Here is a 19,922-nt window from a genome sequence, read left to right on the forward strand (position 1 = left end):
AACGGCCCTGCAGGAGCTTTAGGTAACTCTGGAGTTAAATGGGAGCTGCCTGATACTGGAGCTAACTGGAGGCAGCCCTCCTGTGGAGTTGGGTTTCTGCTGGGGAGAGGTGTTGCCTGCAGGCTTGTCAGCCTTACAAATGAATCTTGGGTTGATCCCATCCTGTCCTCGATTGCTGTGCTTGGGTGCTTTGAATGGCTGTCCTGTGTGCTGCTGCCCGAGTATTTATGTATGGGCCAGCGATCGCCTTGATAATCTGGAAGTGTAGAGAGGCTACTGAAACACCTTGTTTCGGGGGGAGGATGCCTCTTATCCCATGTAAAACAGAGATATTTTGAACTGGGTTTAAAGTAGGGATATTTCAGTGAGTCACCTTTTTCTTCTAAAAAGCCTTAAGTTTCCTGAGCAAGATAAGGCTGCCTGAAAATTCACCTAGAGCAAAGAGCTCTTGTTATTTAACAAGAGCGAGCCCTATCCAACCTGAGATCAAATTGCTGTGGGAATGAGCAAATTCATACAACCTGGGAGGTGGGGTGGAGGAAGAGTATGTGCTCTCAGACCAATAATTGCTGGGAATGTCTGAGATAAAGGTTCACTGTGTTTTGAAATAATATTTCAACTGGTTTACAATCTGGCTTGAAATTCTTAGAAAAATGATACGGCATGCAGGCGATGAGGCAAGCCAGGAATCACAGAATTTAAAACATGGTTGCTCTTGTACGGAAAACAGGGAGGGCGAGTGTGGCAAACAAGTCATGCAGCCTTTGGACCACCTGGAGGGCTTGGTTTCCTCTCTCATAAAAGCTCCTGAAAAAGCACAGCTCTTCTAAATCCTCATTTTATATCCAGACGCTGTGCCTGCAGATGGCACCACAGCAAGGCCCCTCCGGACAGATGGAAAAGCTAGCTCAGTGGCCAGCCTGTCCAAGAACTGCAACCTTGTCCTAAAACCTTCCTTTTTTTTTTGTTATTTTCAAAAATTGACATATACAACTGTGGATGGCATTGGGATAAAGATGGGAGATCTGCTGTGGCAGCTGCTTTTCTCTCTGGAGAAGAGTTTTTCCCTTAAGTAGGGCAGCTCTAGGTTTGCTCTTGAAGCATTTCTAAGGAAAACTGATAGAAATGCGTGGTGAGGGAAGGCAGGCGCTCAGACATAAAGAGGCTCTTGTTCAGCAAAAGTGATCGTGCCACTCTGCCGGGACAAACCAGCTCTAAGAGCAGCTGCGATAAACCAGAATCCGCCCTGCTTTATGAACGCTTTGCAAGGGGAAGGTGTAAAAAGACACCGATCCTGGCCAAAGGTTTGATTCTGCCTTCCTTGACCGGCCAGGCACCAGGGCTTGCTGTGCTGGGCCATCGCGAGAGAGGGATGCACCCGAGATGGATACGGATTCACTTCTTTGCAGGGCTGTGCTGACGCGAAGGTCTCCAGCTGACCCAAGGGACAACTTCTCTGATGGGCAGCCAACTGTTTCTAGGGGTGGTAAGCTGCCCCTTTTGTTTTCTTTTTTTAAGACGGAGGAAATGCAAGTGATGCTGCGGTATGGTAATTAGCAGTGCTGTTTGTTACAGGAAAATTCCCTTTTATGGCAACTCTGAATGTTTAGAGAAATTATTTAATACTTCATTGGCGTTTGCACACACTTGCCACATGTGCATTACTCCCCCAAGAAATGGCAAGTTGTCCTCAGACCACCTTCTTCTCAAGATGCCAGCATGAAACTTCAGCATTGAGGAGGATGCCGTATAGTAAAACCCTCTTGAGCAGATGTGGAAACTAATTAAGCTTGCTTGAAAAATCACACCAAAATGTAACAAACAAAATGATGACTGTATAAGCACAGTAAAAGAAGTCTTGGACATATAAAACATAACTCTGTCCACTTCTGAAGTAAATGAGTCTTTGAGCAAAGCCAAGATCTGTGCAAGGAAGAGGAGATACAGGTCTCTGATAGGAAAGACTGACACAAGGCATGTATTGGATGATTGTATAAGACAAGCATCTTAAACGATAATGTTCCAAACTCCTTTGTCATAGATGCCATTCACAAAAAGCAGGTTCATGACTGACTTAAACTCAGGGTACGCAAATACCCCTGTGGGCACCAGCAATACTCATAGAAAGCGGGTGTTTCATCAAAACCAAGCTGCCTGCCTTTGGGCAATCGTACTATATACACACTGCAAAACCAAATAATTTGTTACTTACTTCTCTGAGCTGAATGTAGTTTCTTACTACAGGACAGCTAACTTAACTCCATATTTTATCTTACTATAGAAGTGTCATCTTCTTGGGGGAGTTATTCTCAATTAAATGGTCATAGAAGGAACAGTAGTACTGGGTTATACTTTACTGTGTAAGATTTGAAAAGGCAGCTGTCAAAAAGCTGAAGCTGTAGTCAAATGAAAATAGAAGAAAAACTCATAACTACTAGCCAATTAAACTTAAGAGCCTAAAAAGGGGTGGATTTTTAGGCAACTATGTGACAAATAGAAAAAGTAGTATGAAAACCTTTTTCAAATGCATCTTGGAGAAAAGAAAGCTGCCAAAAAGCCGTAAGATGGTGTGGGAGTGATTAGGGAAGCTAAGGCCATGGCAGAAAAGTAAAATGGATGTTTTGCTGTCAGAGGAGCTTTGGGGTATTCCCAGGCAAGAGCTTTTCCTCAGCGGTGATGACACGAAGCCACTCGCAAAACATTTTTCTCCAGCCTGGAATCACGGTTAGGAGGAGTCTTTGCTCCAGCTACTCCAACTTGTGATGCAAAGCAGGACAAAGCACACCGATGTCACACGGGGCTAAAAGCTGTTTAAAGATGGCATCAGCTTCAGCGGCTGGCTGAGAGCTCACACGGAGCTGCTTGTGAGCCCTGCTCCCTCAGTCTTTCCAGCCCTCCTGCTGTCCTGGGGATGGTTAGTCACTAGTATTTCTTGCTCTTAGACGTACCTAGGCATAGCTTAAAAATTGGCTATATATGTATGACAACAGAACCTATGTTCTGACCCTATTAAAAAACATTTTAGTGTCTCTTGGCATTTTTGACTGAGCTATTTTCTCCTTTTGAAAGTCTGTATCATGTCTATGTATCAAAAAAGGTACCAGTTTTGTCTGTCAATTCTCTGTTCCTCCATAAATCTGTGCAGATTTTTTCCCATTCCTTCGTGATGTCTACCCTCCTCCCCTCTCCGCTGGTTTCTCATTGGTTTTCATATGTGGCCTGTCAGACTAATCACTGACGTCATTTGTTCACCCGTCCACCCAGTCTTTTTTAAATGTCTCCCCCAATGCATTTAAAAATTGACATCAGCAAACCATGGCTTTCAGCAGCCAACACTTTTTCATCACCACTGAGCTTGAAGTGCTTTGCAAAACACCATTTGCAGGAACGCAGCGACAGTGCTGTCTTTTTTTTTTTTTTTTTTTTTCTTTTTTCTACAGCATCACTTATTCCATCTCCCCAAGCAGCCTCAGGCTTTGTGCAGTGGCTTGTTCTGTGTACCTTCCTGTATTAGCGGGCTCTAGGTCATCTGTGCCTGGAAATGTAGAAGTGTTTATTCTGAGAAGATCCTGTCAAGGATCCTCCTTAATTGCTAATGGCCTGGAAAGTGCTTCATCATTCCCCTCTGACCACATTCTGCTCTTTCCAAATAGAGAACAGACATATCTGGTGAGTACTTCTCCTTTTTTTGCCCCCTCTTTTTTTTTTTCTCCACAATTTATTTCAGCTAAGAAAAAAGGTTAGTATTATTGCCAGGATTGATTTTTCTTTAAATATAACCAGAACAACTTGTTAGTGTCCTTAGACATCCAGCTATTGTTATTTATATGAGTAGCTGAAGACCTTTTTTATACAGCTGAATTATTTTGTTGTCCCTCTATTCCTTTTCCCCACCCACAGTTGCTGTGGTTGTTACAAGGTTTATTTTCATTAATTAAGGTCAGGCTTTATTATTATTTTTATTAGTTATTCTTATTTCTAAGTACTATAGTCACATGGCCACTTATTCAAGGAAGTAGTTTACTGAAAGCTATCTTCTCACGCGTACTGAATCACAGCTTTTTGAATAACTGGAAAAACTCTCTTCTTTCCAAAGATCTCCCACTTAATCAGACTTTTTTAATACTTCCCCTAAACGATTTCACTGTAAGAAAAGGCTACATAACACCATGCAGTTCTCTGTTATGGCATTTTTGTCCTGGGTGTTGTCTTGATTTGTTTCTCAGTTGATCCCTTGTCTTTAGGCAACCACCAATCCTAACCCAGTCTTCATCTGTCATAAGGACATCTAAAATCATTGCCTTACTTGGGCATGCCATCATCTGTAAGTTGATGAGAAACTCTCCACGGCACAGCATATTCTTTGGTATCCCCAGCCAAAGTCTCCCACGACAACATAATTTTGCTTTTCACATACAGCAGAGAGGTACTTGCAGAATAAATCACCATGTTTTGTTTGGGGATTCAGGAGCATATAAAAGACCCTTCAATAATGCCTTGATCAAATTGTGTGTTAGAGCACGTTGTCTGGCTGTTAGCTCTAGAGTGAATATGATTTTTAGCACAACTTGCGACCCCAATTCATAATTGCTCTTGCCTATTCCACCTTTACCCAACAGGTTAGACTCGTGAGCTAGCAGTTCTACGATGCAGCCATGAACATGAAAAATATCAATTAACCATATTTCTTCCTACCCTGAGAGCTTCTCTTTCCTCTTGCACCTTGCCCACATGCAGTCTGCTATCGAAGCTGAAAATGCTCCTTCTTCCCATCTGTTGTGATGCTGGTTCAGTTTGATCATGATGCCTTTTGGTGGCCGGTGGAGCTCCTTTTCCATAGCGTTACCTTAGTACCTTCCCAGTTCTTACAGCTGTTCTCCAAGCTATGAAATCTATACCCCCCTCTGCCAGAAGACCTAGAGCATCCTCTCCTTGTTCCCATCCCAAGAGAAAGTAGTCCAAGCATTTAGAAAATTCACAGCTAAAACACCTCTTGCAGTCTCATACATCCACTAGAAGATTTTCAAAGGTGACTGGGCTTCCCTAAAGCTGTCTGTAGCCTATCCAGGTCTCCATGCTGTCTCACTATTGCTCCCAGCATTAATCACCAAGGGTAGGAGCTTGCCAGATGTTTTCAGGAGCCTGTCCATGCATCATCCAGGTGTACCTCCAAGGAGACAGCACTCTGCTGTTCTGCATTAATTCTGACCTCTCCTCTTGAAAGGTTTCTCACCAGTAACCAGAGTATTATTTGACATACTTGATCAGCAGGTGTGGTCACTCTGTGCCACAGGTACCTGAGATAGCAACAACCATAACCATATAAAGAGTATATAGCCTTCTCGAGAACAAGCAAAGCTTTTGCAGCAGAGGTATGAGGCTTAGGAAAGCCAATCTCCCAGCTCAAATTTACAAACAACACCGACTTTTTCTGCAGCTTGATCTCTCCTACCTCTTGGCTAAGAAACCAGATAAACAGAATAATAGACAGGTTACCAGAGAATCAAAAGTTGCTCTAGTGAAGGCTGTCAGCATCACGCTTAGGGCCCTCTAAGGAATCCTGAGACAGGGAAAAGCTAACGTGCACAAAGCCAAGTCGTGTGGGACAGGTGACAAAGCGCCTTCAGCAGAAGGGTGCTGGGTGGAATACACGGGACCTTAACTGAACGGACAGACAAGTCAGACTCTTTCAGTTCTGAGATATGACATAAAATAGATGGGATCCAGAAATGAGTGAAGGGAGGGAGCAGGCTTGCTTAACACAGGGAAGAGGAACTGGGCTACTTAGTGCTTAGGTTGACTGAACCCTCTCTAGAGCCAGCAAGAACATCCCACATCCGTGTGGTGATGTGCAAGGAGGGCAATGCTCCCCATCCTCTCTGCGGGAAAAATCTGGTAGTCTTCATCAAAAAACTCGGTGAGCCTGGTCTCACAGCTATTTTGCCAGGCAGGGTCTCTGAGGACGAGAGCTCACCTTTCAGACGAGTCCTAGGGAATTTCACTAGGGAAGGGGCTGGGGAGGCCACTCTCTACACGCTACAGGATCAGAAATGCATTCAGCAGGGAGCCAGGGCTCACTTCTGCAAAATGCCTGGCACCATCTGTTGAAGTTCCTTGCCAAGAGGCTGATCTCAGCCCAGGGAGCGTGGTGCACAGCAGCCACGGCAGAGAACTGCATCTCTTGCCCCGCTCAAAGGCTGATCGTGTCCCTCAGCGCCTCGTGGAAGCGGGATGCTCACAAGTGGGTCTGTCCCAGCCTAGGGAGAGCTCTTGCCTCAAGGGAGGGATTTTGTGCCGCTCCCACTGCTGATATGAAAGTTGTGCTTGTCCTCACCTAGACACAACAGTCCAAACATTGGAGAGGGAGAAGCCAGAGCAATCGTTAGCACATTTCCAGACTGCCTGAGTAAGTCTCTGCCAACATGGACTTCTGTAAAGTGAGGAAGCTGAACCAGCCTGCCTAAATATTCAATTGGAGGACCTCACTGCCAGCCCAGAGAGACATGATCCTAAAAGGATGGTCTTGGACAAATGTTCATGGAGGTCACCAGACAGTGGCCACAGTCCCGAGATGGATGCTGACAGAGGGACTGCCTGGATGCATTCTGCCATGGAACCCCATTCAGTCAGACAAATCAGTGCTCCGACTGTACTTGGGCAATAAACATTCACATTAACGCATGGACACCGAGAGGAGGCCTTTGTCCCCTGCATGCCAAAGTCTCCTCTAGTGCACTAAGGACCATACTAGACTCAGCTGCAACAAGCTCATGGATGAGCACGGTCAGCTGGAAAGAGTAACTAACCTGCTCCTCCAAAGTTCATTTCATCAGTTCATCATCTTGGTCAAGAGTAGGAAAAAGCCCACTCCGGCCACAGCCAAGCTGCCCCTGCAAGCAAGTCTTTCAGAAAATTTAGGCCAAACTAAGATTTTTGAATGGGCTGGGGTCTAAGGGTAAAAGAGGTACGATTATTCCCTGTGAGAAGAATACAGACCAGCAAGTGTTCAGAAGGATCAAGCAGCCAAGACCTGGGTCTTCACTAGACAATTTCTTCTGATACTTCTTCCTGAGCAGGCACTGCCGAGAGGTGTCCTGGAAAAGGGATGAGGTTAGGGACACGAGAAGCGACACAGCGCTGAGCAGTTCCTAGGTACCACAGTTCCCAGCAAGGCTCATGGTGGAGACAAGCAGGCTAGATATTCCCCAAAGGAGCCCACAGAGAAGAGTTAAACAGATGGGAGGTCCATACCTCCTCATATCCAGCATCAAAGATGTAGGATCACCACTGATGGACAGGTAGATGCAGGTGAGATGGTCTGGCTAACACTGGAGTTGGGGCTGTGCTTCCCATGCTGAGAAATTGCTGAGGCAAAGGATCGGCATTGCCCGTCCTGCCAGTGAGATCTCAGGGGCTGTCAAACTGGTAGGAGAACGGAGCCTATTGCTGGTGACACAACTCACCAGAGAAGAGCATCTTGCACACGCGGGTGGGGGAGATCTCAGTTTCACTGCAAATGAAGTCCTGAGAAGCAGTGTGGGACTGGGGTCCCCGCGTGTCCTGGCACACCAATGTCTGGCAGCACCAGCTGCTCCTGTGGGCAATGACTGCTCGAGGCAGAGACGTCGGTCCTTGCGTGCTTCATGCTTGAAATCTCTCGGGGTACGTGCTCTACAGTCCTGTGGGTTTCTTAAGCAGTACTGAGAAGCCGAGGTACACATGTCATGGATTATGCATGGGGGGAGCCAGACTTAGCCAGCCACTCACAGAGATCTCCGCAGCAGAGAAAGAGCAGAAAACTCCGCAAATAGACATACGGGAAAGGGGATCTGCATGAACCAGAAGAGCCTGCGGGCAGGATAGAAAGCGATCCCTGATCTACTGCACGTGAGGCATCTATCACTTGAAAGAAAAAGCCCAGGGCCTCACCTCCCCACCGGCTCTAACTGGCCAGCTTAGCCCGCGCCGAAACACCAACACGTGCCTTACCGTGTCTCGCAGGGGCAGGCGGAGGACCTCACCCTGCCCAAACGCCGGGTGGATGCACTGATGCTCGCAGCCCAAGCCCACAGCAGCGTTAGATACGGAGATAAACCGTTGCATCACTTGGCCCCCATTTTATCTGCCTTACCTAATCACTGGGGAATCTCGTGCAACGGCCACCCAGGCAAATGCTACAAGAGACGGGGGGACAGGGAACCCCCCACCGTGGTTAGGTTGAGGCTGGACGTGGGGCTGAGGGCAGGCGAGAAAATGCTCTGGGATGCCCTGGCGTGGCAGAGGAGACCAGGCGTGGGGAGAGGAAGGTCCACGAGTCACGTTCGGCTTCGTTTCCAACCCCTCGGCCTCGGCCCTGAGGATGCTCCGGGTTAAGAACAAGGCACCGGTGCTACGCGTGGCCCGTCGAGGGCCAGCGGCTCCCAGAACAGCGACCTTGCTGCTGTCCCATCCCTGGCACACCCAAGGGACGGCAGCATCCCATGGGAGACCCCCACTGACGTGAGCTCGGGGGTCCGAGGGAGGACGCCCCCCCACACTTCAATCTGCGCGGCAGCACAGGGAGAGCCCGCACCCATCGACGCCGTAGAAAAGGAAACCGTCCCGTTTAATGAGCCCTCGCCCCCGTAACACAGACGCGAGCGCACCGACAACGTGCGGCAAAGCAAAGTGCACGGTGAGCGGGACTTGGCCCCCGCCCCAGACGAGGCAGAGGTTTTTTTGGGGGGGGACACAACTTAGGGTGCCCGGCACGGGGACCGGCCGGAGCAACCCGGCCAGCAGCAAGGATAGAGAACGCGCCGGGCTCGGTCCAGTTGGCACCAGTGTGAGGTCCAGTTTGCAGGGAGGTACGGCTCTTGTTCGGCTCCGCGTGGTGCGGGGAGGGCAGGGGGCAGGTCAAGCGTACCTGGACGGAGGGAGAGGAGGGGGGTCTGGGGGTGAAGGGGGGGCCTGGGGTCAGGTCCCGGAGAACTCCGCCGTGGCGGGTTTGGAGCCTCCCTGCCCGAACCGCGGTTTAACCAAAGCAGGGGAAGGGAATAGAGAAGGGGCTGGAGGCTGAGCAGCCCAGGCGAGGGTGCTCAGGTCTATCTAGCTATTCCCATTTGCGAGATATTCGGTGGCGGGAGGGTGCGGGATCTGCCAAGCACCCCAAAAACGGGAGTGAGCCTGGGTGACAGACGTTTACCAGCGGCTCCACGTCCCTGACAGTCTCTCCCAGGCGTGCCAGGAAGGGGGTCCGAGGGAGCAGGGCCTCCCCTCATTATCTGATGGAAGCGTCGCTGGGTGGGTCGCGGTCGGACTCCTCGCTCTCCTCGTTTGGGGCCGACTCGCTGTTGGAGGCCGGGGTGAAGGCAGGAGACTTTCTGCAGAGAAGAGCAAAGGGCAGCGGTCACAGCACTGCCCAGGGGGAGGGAAAGGACCCAGTTCGGCATGGGCAGGGGGCACGGAGCGAGGGGGGGAGAAGCTGAAGCGGGTACGCTCCCCTGGGGCATCCATGGGAATCCTTGGGTGCCAGGGAGGGTGTCCCCGAGCACACCAGCCGAGAGGTCCAGAGCATGAAGCAAGGGCTGGGGGAGATGCTGGAGGACCCTGCCAAAGGCATGTGAGGCTAGGGGTCAGTGAAAGCCCACCACGGAGGTCCCCAGCCTGCAGCCACCCTGGCTCCACACGCCCGTGGGGACCCACGCGATGTCCCTGCGCAAGGGCAGCTCCTCTCTCCATCAGGGTGTCCGGCTTCACCAGTCAAAACTGACTCCTGCAGAGGTGGGACCACGACCTGCGTGGAGGCTGGCCACCAGGCATCCAACAGCCTCTGGGAACTGCCCTCTCTCCGTGCCGCACCAGGGCAGGGCAGGAATACTGCCCCGTGCTTCAGCTCCTGCTCACCACCACCCTCGGCTGCGGTCCTTGCGGAGAAGCACGGGTATCCCAGCTCTCCCGCTGAAGCTCACCTGTCCCCAGACTGGGTGATGAGTCGCCGGCAAGTCTCCATCTGCACGTCCAAGCCTCGCTTCATGCTGCACATCTCCATGTACTCGTGCAGGTGCCGGTTCATGTCGTTCTTGGCCGTGGCCAGCTCCAGCTGCGCGAGGGCAACGGTGCGGAGATAAGCCCGGGGCACGGCGCGGAGCAGGGCAAGGGGGGCACAGCCAGACCTGCGGCTGCCGCCCCCCCCATTACCAACGACCTGCTCCAGCATGGTGTGTCCCTCCCCCGGGGACCCACTCCCCCATTTCACCCCCTTCTGTGCCATGTCCCCCCCCGTCCTCCTCCTCCTACCTCTATTTGGTCAATGGTTTCCTGGTACTCCTTCTCACGGCTCTTGAACAACGACTCTGTGTCCTTGATCACCTTCTCCAGGCTGTCGTCCTGCTGTTGGGGAGAGCAGGAGGCATGTTTAGAGGCAGGGAGGCATCCAGCATGAGGAACCGAAGGCAAGAGAGAGAGAAATCAGAGAAAGAACTGGCAGCACCGGGAAAAGAGGAAGAAACGTAAACGGTGTGGTATAAATAAGGCACAAGTCAGTCCTGCCAACACAGGGTAGAGACCCAGGACTCGCCACGCTGGGCAGTGAGCACATCGGCCCAGAACAAGCCCAGCAATGGACAAAAGCTTTGGAGAGCACAGAGCATCCCCCAGCACGACACGTCCCCAGGGGACTGCTGAGGGCTGAAAATACGGGATGGCGAGGGTTTCGGCCAGACACCAAGGCTGCTGTTTGGGCAGTGCTGCTGCACGGCAGGCAGGTTGGCTGGAGAGCCCGAGCAAGGGACCACCAGAGACCAGACCAGCCAGAGAAGGTCTTCTGGGAGGGCTATGGCTTTCCCCATGCATGTGGGCCATGCCCTCAGCATATCTTTCAGGCTACAGGTCCCCGGTCTGTGTAACAGGGAGACCTTCACAAGGATGCGGTAATGTATTCACATGGAGAAGATGGGAAGCATCTGTACAGGCCTGCAAGGGATGGAGGGGCTGAAGTCTGGTCTTTGAGGGAGCATCTTCCCAGGCTCAGACAGGACCAAGTGTCCCAACCCAGGGCTGGACCCCCGAGAACCACCGTTACCTCCCCCTGCGCCTCTGCGGCTGCAATGGCGTATCCGGAGAAGTCCTCCCAGAGGAGCAGCGTTTCTTCTGTCTCCTCCCACGTGAGGCTGTCACAGTCATCCTCAAAGTCATATTCCCTCCTGGGGGTAAGGGAACAGCACGTCAGCACCCAGCAGGAAAACTCCAAGAGACAGGGCAGGCAGGGGCCACGTCGGTGCCGAAAGCCTCGTCCCCGCTCACAGGCAGGGCTGCAGCTCTCGGGGGTCTGGCCAGGGTGAGCTCAAGCGTGCCCAGTCCCAAGAGGCGATGGGGAAAGGGCTGGCTTTATGGTCAGGAGCCCCAGCAAATCCAGGCAGGGACCCCCAAGAGATGGGAAGAGGGGCAAGAGGAGGGGAGCCAGACCAGCTCCCACCCACGGCACGGGTGGGCTCAGGTCTCCCAGGGGGGTCCGACCACCACGGCGCAGAGCACAGGGCGTACGTACCCCGTGGCAGCGCCTCCCTTCTCGCCCACCCCTGCCCTCCCCATCCCGGGCACCGGCAGGGAGCCCGGTGCCGAAGCTTCGCTCAACTCCGTCAGCAGAGAGTGCGGAGCAGCCGCACTCACAGCTGGTTCAGCATCCTTTGCATTTCCTCATTGATACTCATGGCCGTGGTCTCGTCCTCCTCTTCCTCTTCAGGTTTTCGGGAGGCATCGCTCTCCGACAGCGAGGTGTCTTCGTCGCTGACCTGCTTGCGCTCCCGCTTCCGCCCCACCGAGGCTGGGACCTTAACGGGAGACAAGTGCAGAGACTACAGAAACGAGGCCGGGTCCGAGGTGGGGAGCAGGTAGTTGGGAGGAAGATGGAGGGGAAAGGAATGGCAGAGGGACAGAAAGGCAGGGAGAGAGAGAAAGACAGAAAGACAGAAAGAAAGGAAGGAAGAAAAAGCAAGAGAGAAAGAGAGAGACGGGCTCATTATGATCAGGTTAAAGATGGTGCAATGGATAAAACATGGCTTTAGCATTTTCTGAAATTAAAACTAAGCAACTAAAGATGGAATCTATGAATCTGATGAGAAAAAACAACGTGGTTTTACTGCAGAAAAACTCAAATTGCCCACCACCCCAGTCCAGAGACAGGAAAACACAGCGACAGAAACAGGAAAAAAGAGACAGAGTCTGAAAAAGGTGAAATATGTCAATATTTACAGTCCGACCTTACTTATAGAAAGTTTAAAATTTGTACACTTTCCCAACTGAATGGAACTAACCAGTTGCTTCTGTAGGGACAAAGAGAGCGAGACAGAAAGGCAGCAACATCCAGAAGGAGAAAAAGAGACAGAGAAGAGAGACAGAGAGAAGATGACGGAGAGGGGAAGGGGAAGGAAAGAGATGGAGTTAGAGACAGACACTCGAGCAACTCGTCTCCCTCCTGCAGCTGCTCCCCTACCACTGCGGGGTCCCCGGGCCCAATACAACAGGTCAGCGAGAGGTTGAGGGGACTCTCGATGGCCAAAGCAACATCTGGAGCTTTCCACCTCCTCTCCGTGCCCTTCCGCCTGGTCCTCCCGAGAGAGACGGAGAACAAGGGACCGCAAGGAGCGAGGGTGAGGGTGACCAAGCGTCTCCCCTAGCAGGGGGCTGGCGTTGTCTCTGCTACCTCCTTCGGGAACTCTCCTCCCCAGAGCCGGCGGCTGAGCCTGGAGCAGCAGCAGGCGCTTCTCACCTGAAACATCTTGATCATGTCCTCGCAGTTCCGCTGCTGTGCCACGTCGCACAGCTTGGCAGTGATGTCGATGCGCCGGCAGATGTCCATGTCCACCTTCATGGCCTTCTCCTGGATCTTGGTGTCCAGCTCCGTGATGTTCTGAACCCACAGCGCCGCAGGAGGTGGGGGACAAAGGCGGAAGATTGGGTGAGGCAAACGGCAATCAAAATGGCTGCAGGACCGCATCTGCATCCCCACTCTGCTCACTGCACCCTGGACCAACCCTGCAAGACCCTCTCCGTGCTGGACATGCCCCACCAAGAGAACCACTCTTCTACACAGCCCCACCGCTCGGGTAGGACGCTGCTGCTGGGTTGGAGAGGGGTGAGGGACTCACGTTGCTCATCAGTCCCTTGAAGACGACGAGCTCTGCCTTGAGCTGCTCCACCTTCATGGCCAGCTCCTCCTGGCAAGCTTCAGCCTCCTGGGCTTCCTGCGCCGGGGAAGATGGAGACGCGCAAATCAGCGTCAGCGCGGGGCAGCCGGGGTGCAGGGGAAGGGGGGGGGGACACGGACAGCGATGCTCACCTCCTGCAGCTCAGTCACCCGGTCCTGAAGCTGGACACGCACCGTGTACTCCTCTTCCCATCTAGGGAGACAAACGCGCCGGTCAGATCCCGCCGGCATCGGTCAGATCCCGCTGGCATCGCCGGCTGCCAAAGAGAATGGAGGGAGCGGCAGCTGCTCGCCCCAAAGCTATCCGAGAGGGGGTGATGACGGCACCGGGGCGGGAAGGAAAACGCGCCCAGGAATGCATCCCCGCTTGTTTCCAGACCGACGGCAGCTGCCAAATGCCCGTCGGCCCCCCACCCCGGCCACAAACCCTGCCGCGCCGCGTTCTCCGCTCTCTCCGCCGCAGGCTGGCCCGCTCCATGACAGGGGGAACTGGGGACACCAACCACAGGCTCCATGCAGCCCACCAGCCTCTCCGTCCACCCCCCGAGCTTTCAGCCTTGGGTCACGTTAGGTTCAGCTCCGACGCTCAGGAACGGGCTTGTGGATATCGCAGGGTTGCTGCCACCTGCATCGCATTCGTGACCGCGTTGGCGCGCCTGCAGCGTTGCGGTTCAGGCTGCACCGATGCGGAGGGCTGCCCTGCGCCAGGCCACCCTACCCGGGCAGGGGCACAAATCTCCTCGGCTGTACTGCTGCATAACAGGTTGGATTAAAGAACGTTGTTACATCCTACAAGGAAGCAGGATGGATGATCGCAATTCACGCCAAGTTGGCCGGCGGGTACTGTATTAGGCTCTGCAGCTTTGCAAAAGGCTGAGCTGCAAGGTGCCCGGCCTTCCTATACAAAGACACATCGCCTAGCAATTATTATATTATATTTCGCTGCATGAGATCATCATTTTGGGCCACGCTGCGGTGTTGGCCCAGTCCACAGTCTGTTGGGAGGCCACCAGGCTGTACTGCTCTTTGCTAAATGACTATCCCATAGAGCGGACGGGTTGGCACGCGCCGCGGTGCGGCACGGGGCAGGGCTGCTGCATTCTTACCCGGCTTCTGGCTCCTCTGGGAGAGCCACATTTCTCCGAGAAAGCGGGATTTCTCTGGGAAAGCAACCAGAGCTGGGCCCTGCCTGGTGCTATGGTCTCCGGTTTCTATTTAATGCTTGCAAGCACAGACACGAGCACTGCGACCCTGCACGAGGACGGGAAAAATCTCTCCTCTCGCTTACTTGCGCCAAGTTTGAAAAATAAACGCAAGGGTCTAGGAGACCAGAAAGGGTATGAAAAGCCCTCACACTTTTTATCTCGGGGCATCGGGACAATCTGACGACGTGGGAGAGTCCTGCCTTATGAATTTCTAAGCTCTTAAGGCTGGCAACGCTGCTCCTCACTCAAACAAGGACAAAGCCTGCAGTCCTCGCGTTGGTGTTGGCTCCACACCGCAGCTACAGAAGGGGAGTCACGGGGGGTTCCCATCCCTTTGGGGGAAGAGGGAGACAAAGAGAGAGGGAAGGAGAAAGTTAAAAGGTAGAATTGCCCTTATATGGGAACCGTTCAAACAAGGCCTCCCTCCCCAGGGAGAAAAAAACGCTTTCCACCAAAAGAAAAAATTTTCAGCATCTTTCTCGGCGTGGCGCTTCCTCTCTTTTTCGGTCCCCGCCTCCTTCCGGGTCTCTATATAGCCCGGACTTACTGGGGAAAGTAAAGCATAGCTGCAAATCCCTGGAAGAATTCATTTCACACCAGCGCTACGGAAGACGAGCGCCGATCAGAGATAAACACCGCTTTAAAGGCGGGCGGCAACGGGGATTCGCCCCTCCAGCGGCGAATCTGCACGCCCACCCGTTACGAACCTCTCTCCCGCTCACCTCCTGCCTGGCTCCTTCTTATTCTCCTGCAATGCACCACTCCTAATAATAACCTGCCTGCAGCGCTGCACCCGCAGCCCAGCGCGCCCGGCGGCCGCTGCCAGCTCGCTGCCGGCTGGAAGCAAGGCTGACCCACGGCAACCCCACGGCCACCGGCGCACGCCAAGGGGAGACGGGCATTTTTTTTTTTCCCCTGGTGCCGCAGCCAAGGTGGCGACCTGCCCAAAGGGCTGAAATACAGAAGGGTCCCAGCAGCAGACGGACCTGGCCGTCTCCTTGCCGGCTACGTGCCAGTCGTCCCAAAGCTGGGGACGTGACAAGATGCGGTGCTGTCCCTACGGCCCCCCCCCACCTCCCCAGGTGCGTCCCCTCGAGAAGTTCACTTAGCGAAATAAACATACACCCACCCACCCATCTTTAAAAATCCCGTTCACTGCAAAAGGCGCTGGGTGCCTTACCCGATGGTGCACAGTTAACGCACGCCAGTGCTGCGGGGCACCCTGCGGGCTGCTCGGGGCTTGAGGCTGCACGTTTCCCTCTCTTGCCACGTTCGAACTATGTTTGAGCTTCACTTCGTTAACACATTCATAACACAGGGAATGCTCTGCAGCCTGGCGCACCTCCTTGGGGGGCAGTTACAACAACAACAGACCTTCTCGTGGCCTTTCAATATGTAAAGGGGGCTTATAAGAAAGACGGAGAGAGACTTTTTACCAGTGCCTGTAGCGACAGGATGAGGGGCGACTTGTTTTAAACTGAAAGAGGGTAGGTTTAGACTGGACACAAGGAAGAATTTTTTTATGATGAGGGCGGTGAGGTACTGGAGCAGGTTGCCCAGAGAAGCTGTGGATGCCCCATCACTGGATGCGTTCAAGGTCAGGTTGGACGGGGCTTTGAGCAACCTGGTCTAGTGGAACCCTACGGCAGAGGGGTCGGACTAGATGATCCTTAAAGGTCCCTTCCAACCCAAACCATCCTGTGACTCTAACACACTGTGCCATCACACTACTCACCCCACACCTCCAGCATGTCCTCGCAGCATCCAAGATAAAAACCACTTGGGAACACAGGCGTAGCAGACAGCACAAACCTGAGGAGACCCGCAGATCCCCAGCTCTTGCCGGGTCTGTAGGATACTCACAGGCACGCTCTGCCCCTCTCCAGCCCACCTAGCCTCAGCCTGCCCGTCCCAAGTGCGGCTCCTGCGAGCCTCTCTCCCGCTGCTGCATCTCTTCTCATCCCTCCCTAATTGCCCCCGCACCCTTCCTAGATCCCAGACTTGAATTTCAGGCCCTGCATGTCCAGAGAGAAGCTCCTCCTGCTGTTGCACCGTTCCGAGTGCCGCGGGGTGCACGGCGGCAACGCTGCCCTGAAGAAAACGCAAGCTCAAGCACCCGCGCCGTGGGTCAGAGAACCGGGAATTCCCGCTTTCAGACGGTCTCTTCCCTCTGTCCCCAGGCAGGTGGCAAAGGGACGACGCCGGCCGCGCTGTCCCCACGGCAGATGAGAGCCCGCCACGGCAGGGAGGTCTCTGCTCCCGGGGGATGTCAGCCCTCAGCATGGGGAAGGGTGCGGAAACGGGATCCTCCTGTCCCATTCCCCTGTTTGGGACCTGGCTGCACCCGTCAGAAAATTCCCTGGTGCTGGAAAGGGTCTAGGGGTGGGGTCTGCTTTCCCCCAGCTCCTGGTAACACAGTCCAAAAATAGACCCCACCAACAACATTGGCCCGCAGCGGCTCGTGATGCCCCCCTGCCTGCCCCCGGCATCCCCGCTCCCTCCGTCGCTGCCCCCCCCCAGAGCCCGCTTGCCAGAGCGGGACAGCCCCGGAAAGCTCTCCTTTCTCCCAAAGTTTCAACAGCACTGACAAACCCAACTCGGTCCCCTCTGGATGACCCATTTTGAGGGGGTGAGGCTCGAGCCCTCCGGGCCAAAAAGGTGGTTCCAGCTCCCCACTGTCTGACCTGAAAACGCAAGGCGAGCTGCCCACCCCTGGAGAAGGAGCCCAGCCCCTGGCTTAATAATAAAAGGCCTCAGGTAGGAAAGAAGAGATGCCACCTCTTCCTTTCCCTGTTGGCCAAAGCCTTATAAAGCCAAAAACATAAGGTGTCATCTCGGATCCCCAGCCTTGATCTTGGCGGCAGAGCCCGCGGCTGTGAAGCGCAGGTCGGCGGCGCGGCTCCCGTGGGCAGAGCGCACCATTTCGCTCCTTTGGGTACGTAACCGGTTACTTTCCGATTGCTTCTAAAGCATCCGAAAGTGACTTTTCTCCCAAAAAACAAACGTGTCAGTCGCCAGCGATGGTCTCGGCCGGCCCCGCGCCCTGACCCAGCGATGCCAGCCGCCTGCCTGATCTCATCCTACGTGCGGATCTGGGAGCAGCCTCGGAAACCGGCCCGAAACAAAAGCGCCACCAGTGTGACGCGAGAGCGGCGGCCGCCCCGCACGGGAAAGAAGAACCGGCCAAGAGATTAGCTTCGCATTCTGCTTCGCCCTTCTCCGAGGCGCATGCCAGGCCGCAGCTATTTTGGGTCGGGAGGAAAGCCCCGGAGGAGCGGGGTGCTCCCGCACGGCTCTCTGCCACTGAGGCGCCGGCTGGGAGAGCACTGGGGAGGGAAAGGGCCCGGGGGGGGCCAGCCGCCCTGCCGAGGGGCTTCTCTCTCCGCACCTTCCTACGTATCCCGAGCGGCCTCCTCCTCCTCCTCCTCCCGGCAGCCTTTTCCAACCCAAACACCTTCACCTTCCTCACCTACTTTCTGGCTGCTCCTCCTTCCCTGTGCGTTTCCAGATCCCCTCCCCTTTAAAACGCCAGCTCCCGGAGTCACGTTATTTTCTCCCCCAGCTTCGCAGAAGCGTTCCTAGCCCCTCGCGCCGGGTTGACAAGACGGAAAAAGGCGCCGCGAGCATCCCGAGGGTGTCCGAACACCGCGAGGCAAGCGAGGAGACCCAGGCGTCGGCGAACGCTTGCGGGGGGTCCGCGTTTTTGCCTTACGACCTCACCTCGCGCCGTCCGGAGCCCAAGCTCCCGGGGAAGTCAGGCCGGGGCTGCCTCTCCCCGCTTGTGCCCTCACCGGGTGAAGCCCCGGGTGCTGGCTGCGGACCCCCGGGGGGGTCCCTCGGTCCCGCCGTCCCCTTCTCACCTACGCTTGTACTCGTCGCGCTCCCTCTTCACCTTGGCCAAGACGTTGTAGAGGGCCCGGATCTCCGGGGTGATGGTGTCGATCTGGACGCCCACCCCGTCCGGGTGGACCCAGGAGACCCCCGGTCCTTGCACCAGGGTGGTCTCCGGCCCCGGCCCCAAGCGTCGGGCTTGCGAGAAGGACCAGATGGTGCCGGGCACGAAGCGGGAGGCGGCGGGGAAGGGGGGAGGCGGCTGGCCGGGGGTGGCGGGTCGGCAACCAGGAGAACCCAGCGCCCGGGCCGGGCTCAGCCCCAAGCCCAGCCCCAGCCCCAAGCCCAGGCTCCGGATGGGACCGACGAAACCGGTCTGCACCGCCTGGTCGCGGCGGGGGGGTCCGCGGCCCCGGTTCCCCCCTTCCTCCAGCGCCTGCTGCAGCTGCTTCTCCAGCTGCCGGTTCCGCCGCTCCAGTTCGTGGACCTTGGCCAGGAAACAGCGGAACCGCAGGTTGAGCGTCTTCAGGACGCTGATGTTGGAGCCCAGGTCGTTGCGGAGGGCCATGGCGGCGGGGGGAGCGGGGAAAGGACCGGCGGGGGGCGAAGCGGCCAGCTCCCCCCCGAGGGGCTCGGCGGGCCGAGGGGCCGGCGGCGGCGAGGAGAGCTCCGGGCCCGGGAGCCCCTGCTGCTCCTGCGGCAGGAGGAAGAGGTTGGGGCCGAAGAGCGGGTTCATGGCGGCTGGGACGGGGAACGGAGCGTATGGGGGGGGGGGGGGGTCGGCACCCGGCCCCGGCAGCGGGGGGTGCGGCTTCCGCTGCGGCGGGGATGCGGCGGGGCCGGAGAGCCGCCCCCCCGTCCGTAACCCGGCCCCGCCGACCGGAGCGAGCAGAGGAGGGGACAAGGCAGGAACGGGAGGGGACAAGGCGGAATCCTCCCTTTTCTCCTCCGGCCCCGGGGGGGGCGGTTCGGGTTTTTCCGCCTTCCGTTCCGGTGGGTTTACGGACCCCCCCCCCCCCCACCGGGCACCCCCTCCCCAGCACCGCAAGCCGAAGTCCCGCCTGGTTCCCGTTCCCCTCGTCAGCCCAGCGCCAACCCCACGTGTGCCTGTGCCGCCTTTTCTTGTTTTTTAACGATTCTTCTTCTTTTTATTTTTTTTTTGCAGAGCCTTTAGGATTCTTCTTCTTTTGGTTTTTTTGTTTGTTTGTTTGTTTTCAGAGCCTTTAGTGCTTGCCCCCCGCCCCTTTACAAACGGCATCGCTTTCCCCCTGCGCCCCCGAAGCCCCCCTCGTTATCCTCACTGTACCCCCCCCAAAGGCAGCCCTGTCCCCCTCCATCACCAGCCGCCCACGAGAGCCACCGCCGGACAATGGCGAGCCAGAGGGCAGAGGAGGTTGCGTGGGGGCCGCCAGCCTCTCAAATATCACGCTTGGCTTGCGACTGGCTTTCGCCTTCCTTGTTCACAAAGCGGCCTCAGGTCTTCTTTCCTGCCCCCTATTTTAAGCCTTCTGTACGTCTTTTCCCACTGTCTCTCCCCGATCCCCAACCTCAACCCCGGGTCAACATTGCAAAAAGCACTGGCACGGTCCCTCACCCCGTTACCCGGTGGGAGGAGGCTGCGCACAAATCCCTCCGTACCTCAACGCTCACGGATGCAGACACCCGTGTTACTTTGCCGTCTGCGCCCTCGTGGCCCGTTC

At 55.2% G+C, this 19,922-nt stretch overlaps 1 protein-coding gene and 1 long non-coding RNA gene across 7 annotated transcripts; one reads left to right on the forward strand and one right to left on the reverse strand.

Moving 5' to 3' along the window:
- Positions 1 to 302: 302 nt before the first annotated feature.
- On the forward strand, positions 303 to 12,753 carry LOC138685744 (uncharacterized). The gene is made up of 3 exons (XR_011325170.1): positions 303 to 1,486; positions 2,632 to 3,669; positions 12,309 to 12,753. It is a non-coding gene; the product is annotated as an uncharacterized lncRNA (long non-coding RNA).
- On the reverse strand, positions 8,578 to 19,111 carry IFFO1 (intermediate filament family orphan 1). Of its 6 annotated transcripts, none has more exons than XR_011325169.1 (10): positions 18,252 to 19,096; positions 13,319 to 13,379; positions 13,128 to 13,223; positions 12,749 to 12,889; positions 11,650 to 11,834; positions 11,063 to 11,183; positions 10,279 to 10,371; positions 9,951 to 10,081; positions 9,185 to 9,362; positions 8,578 to 8,905 (listed from the first exon to the last, which is right to left on the reverse strand). XR_011325169.1 is itself a non-coding variant. In XM_069785954.1 (9 exons), exons 1-9 carry the CDS (start codon positions 18,956 to 18,958, stop codon positions 9,260 to 9,262), a joined length of 1,635 nt encoding a protein of 544 aa, XP_069642055.1. In that variant the 5' UTR covers positions 18,959 to 19,111; the 3' UTR covers positions 8,578 to 9,259. The 6 variants fall into 6 exon arrangements, 4 of the variants coding, with proteins under 4 accessions (XP_069642055.1, XP_069642057.1, XP_069642054.1 ...); XR_011325168.1 differs by having other exon boundaries at positions 8,578 to 8,930; XM_069785954.1 differs by having other exon boundaries at positions 8,578 to 9,362; positions 10,279 to 10,368; positions 18,252 to 19,111.
- Between the last annotated feature and the right edge of the window lie 811 nt (positions 19,112 to 19,922).

Source organism: Haliaeetus albicilla, chromosome 6, assembly GCF_947461875.1.
Source record: "Haliaeetus albicilla chromosome 6, bHalAlb1.1, whole genome shotgun sequence".
Classification (NCBI taxonomy): Eukaryota; Metazoa; Chordata; class Aves; order Accipitriformes; family Accipitridae; genus Haliaeetus; species Haliaeetus albicilla.

Coding starts and splice junctions, on each gene's coding strand:
- IFFO1 (XM_069785953.1), bottom strand. CDS start 18,958: ATGAACCCGCTCTTCGGCCCCAACCTCTTCCTCCTGCCGCAGGAGCAG. Junction 11,184..11,649: donor CAAAGGATGCTGAACCAGCT/GTGAGTGCGGCT, acceptor CCTTACCCCCAG/GAGGGAATATGACTTTGAGG. Junction 9,363..9,950: donor ATCACCCAGTCTGGGGACAG/GTGAGCTTCAGC, acceptor TCTTCTCTGCAG/AAAGTCTCCTGCCTTCACCC.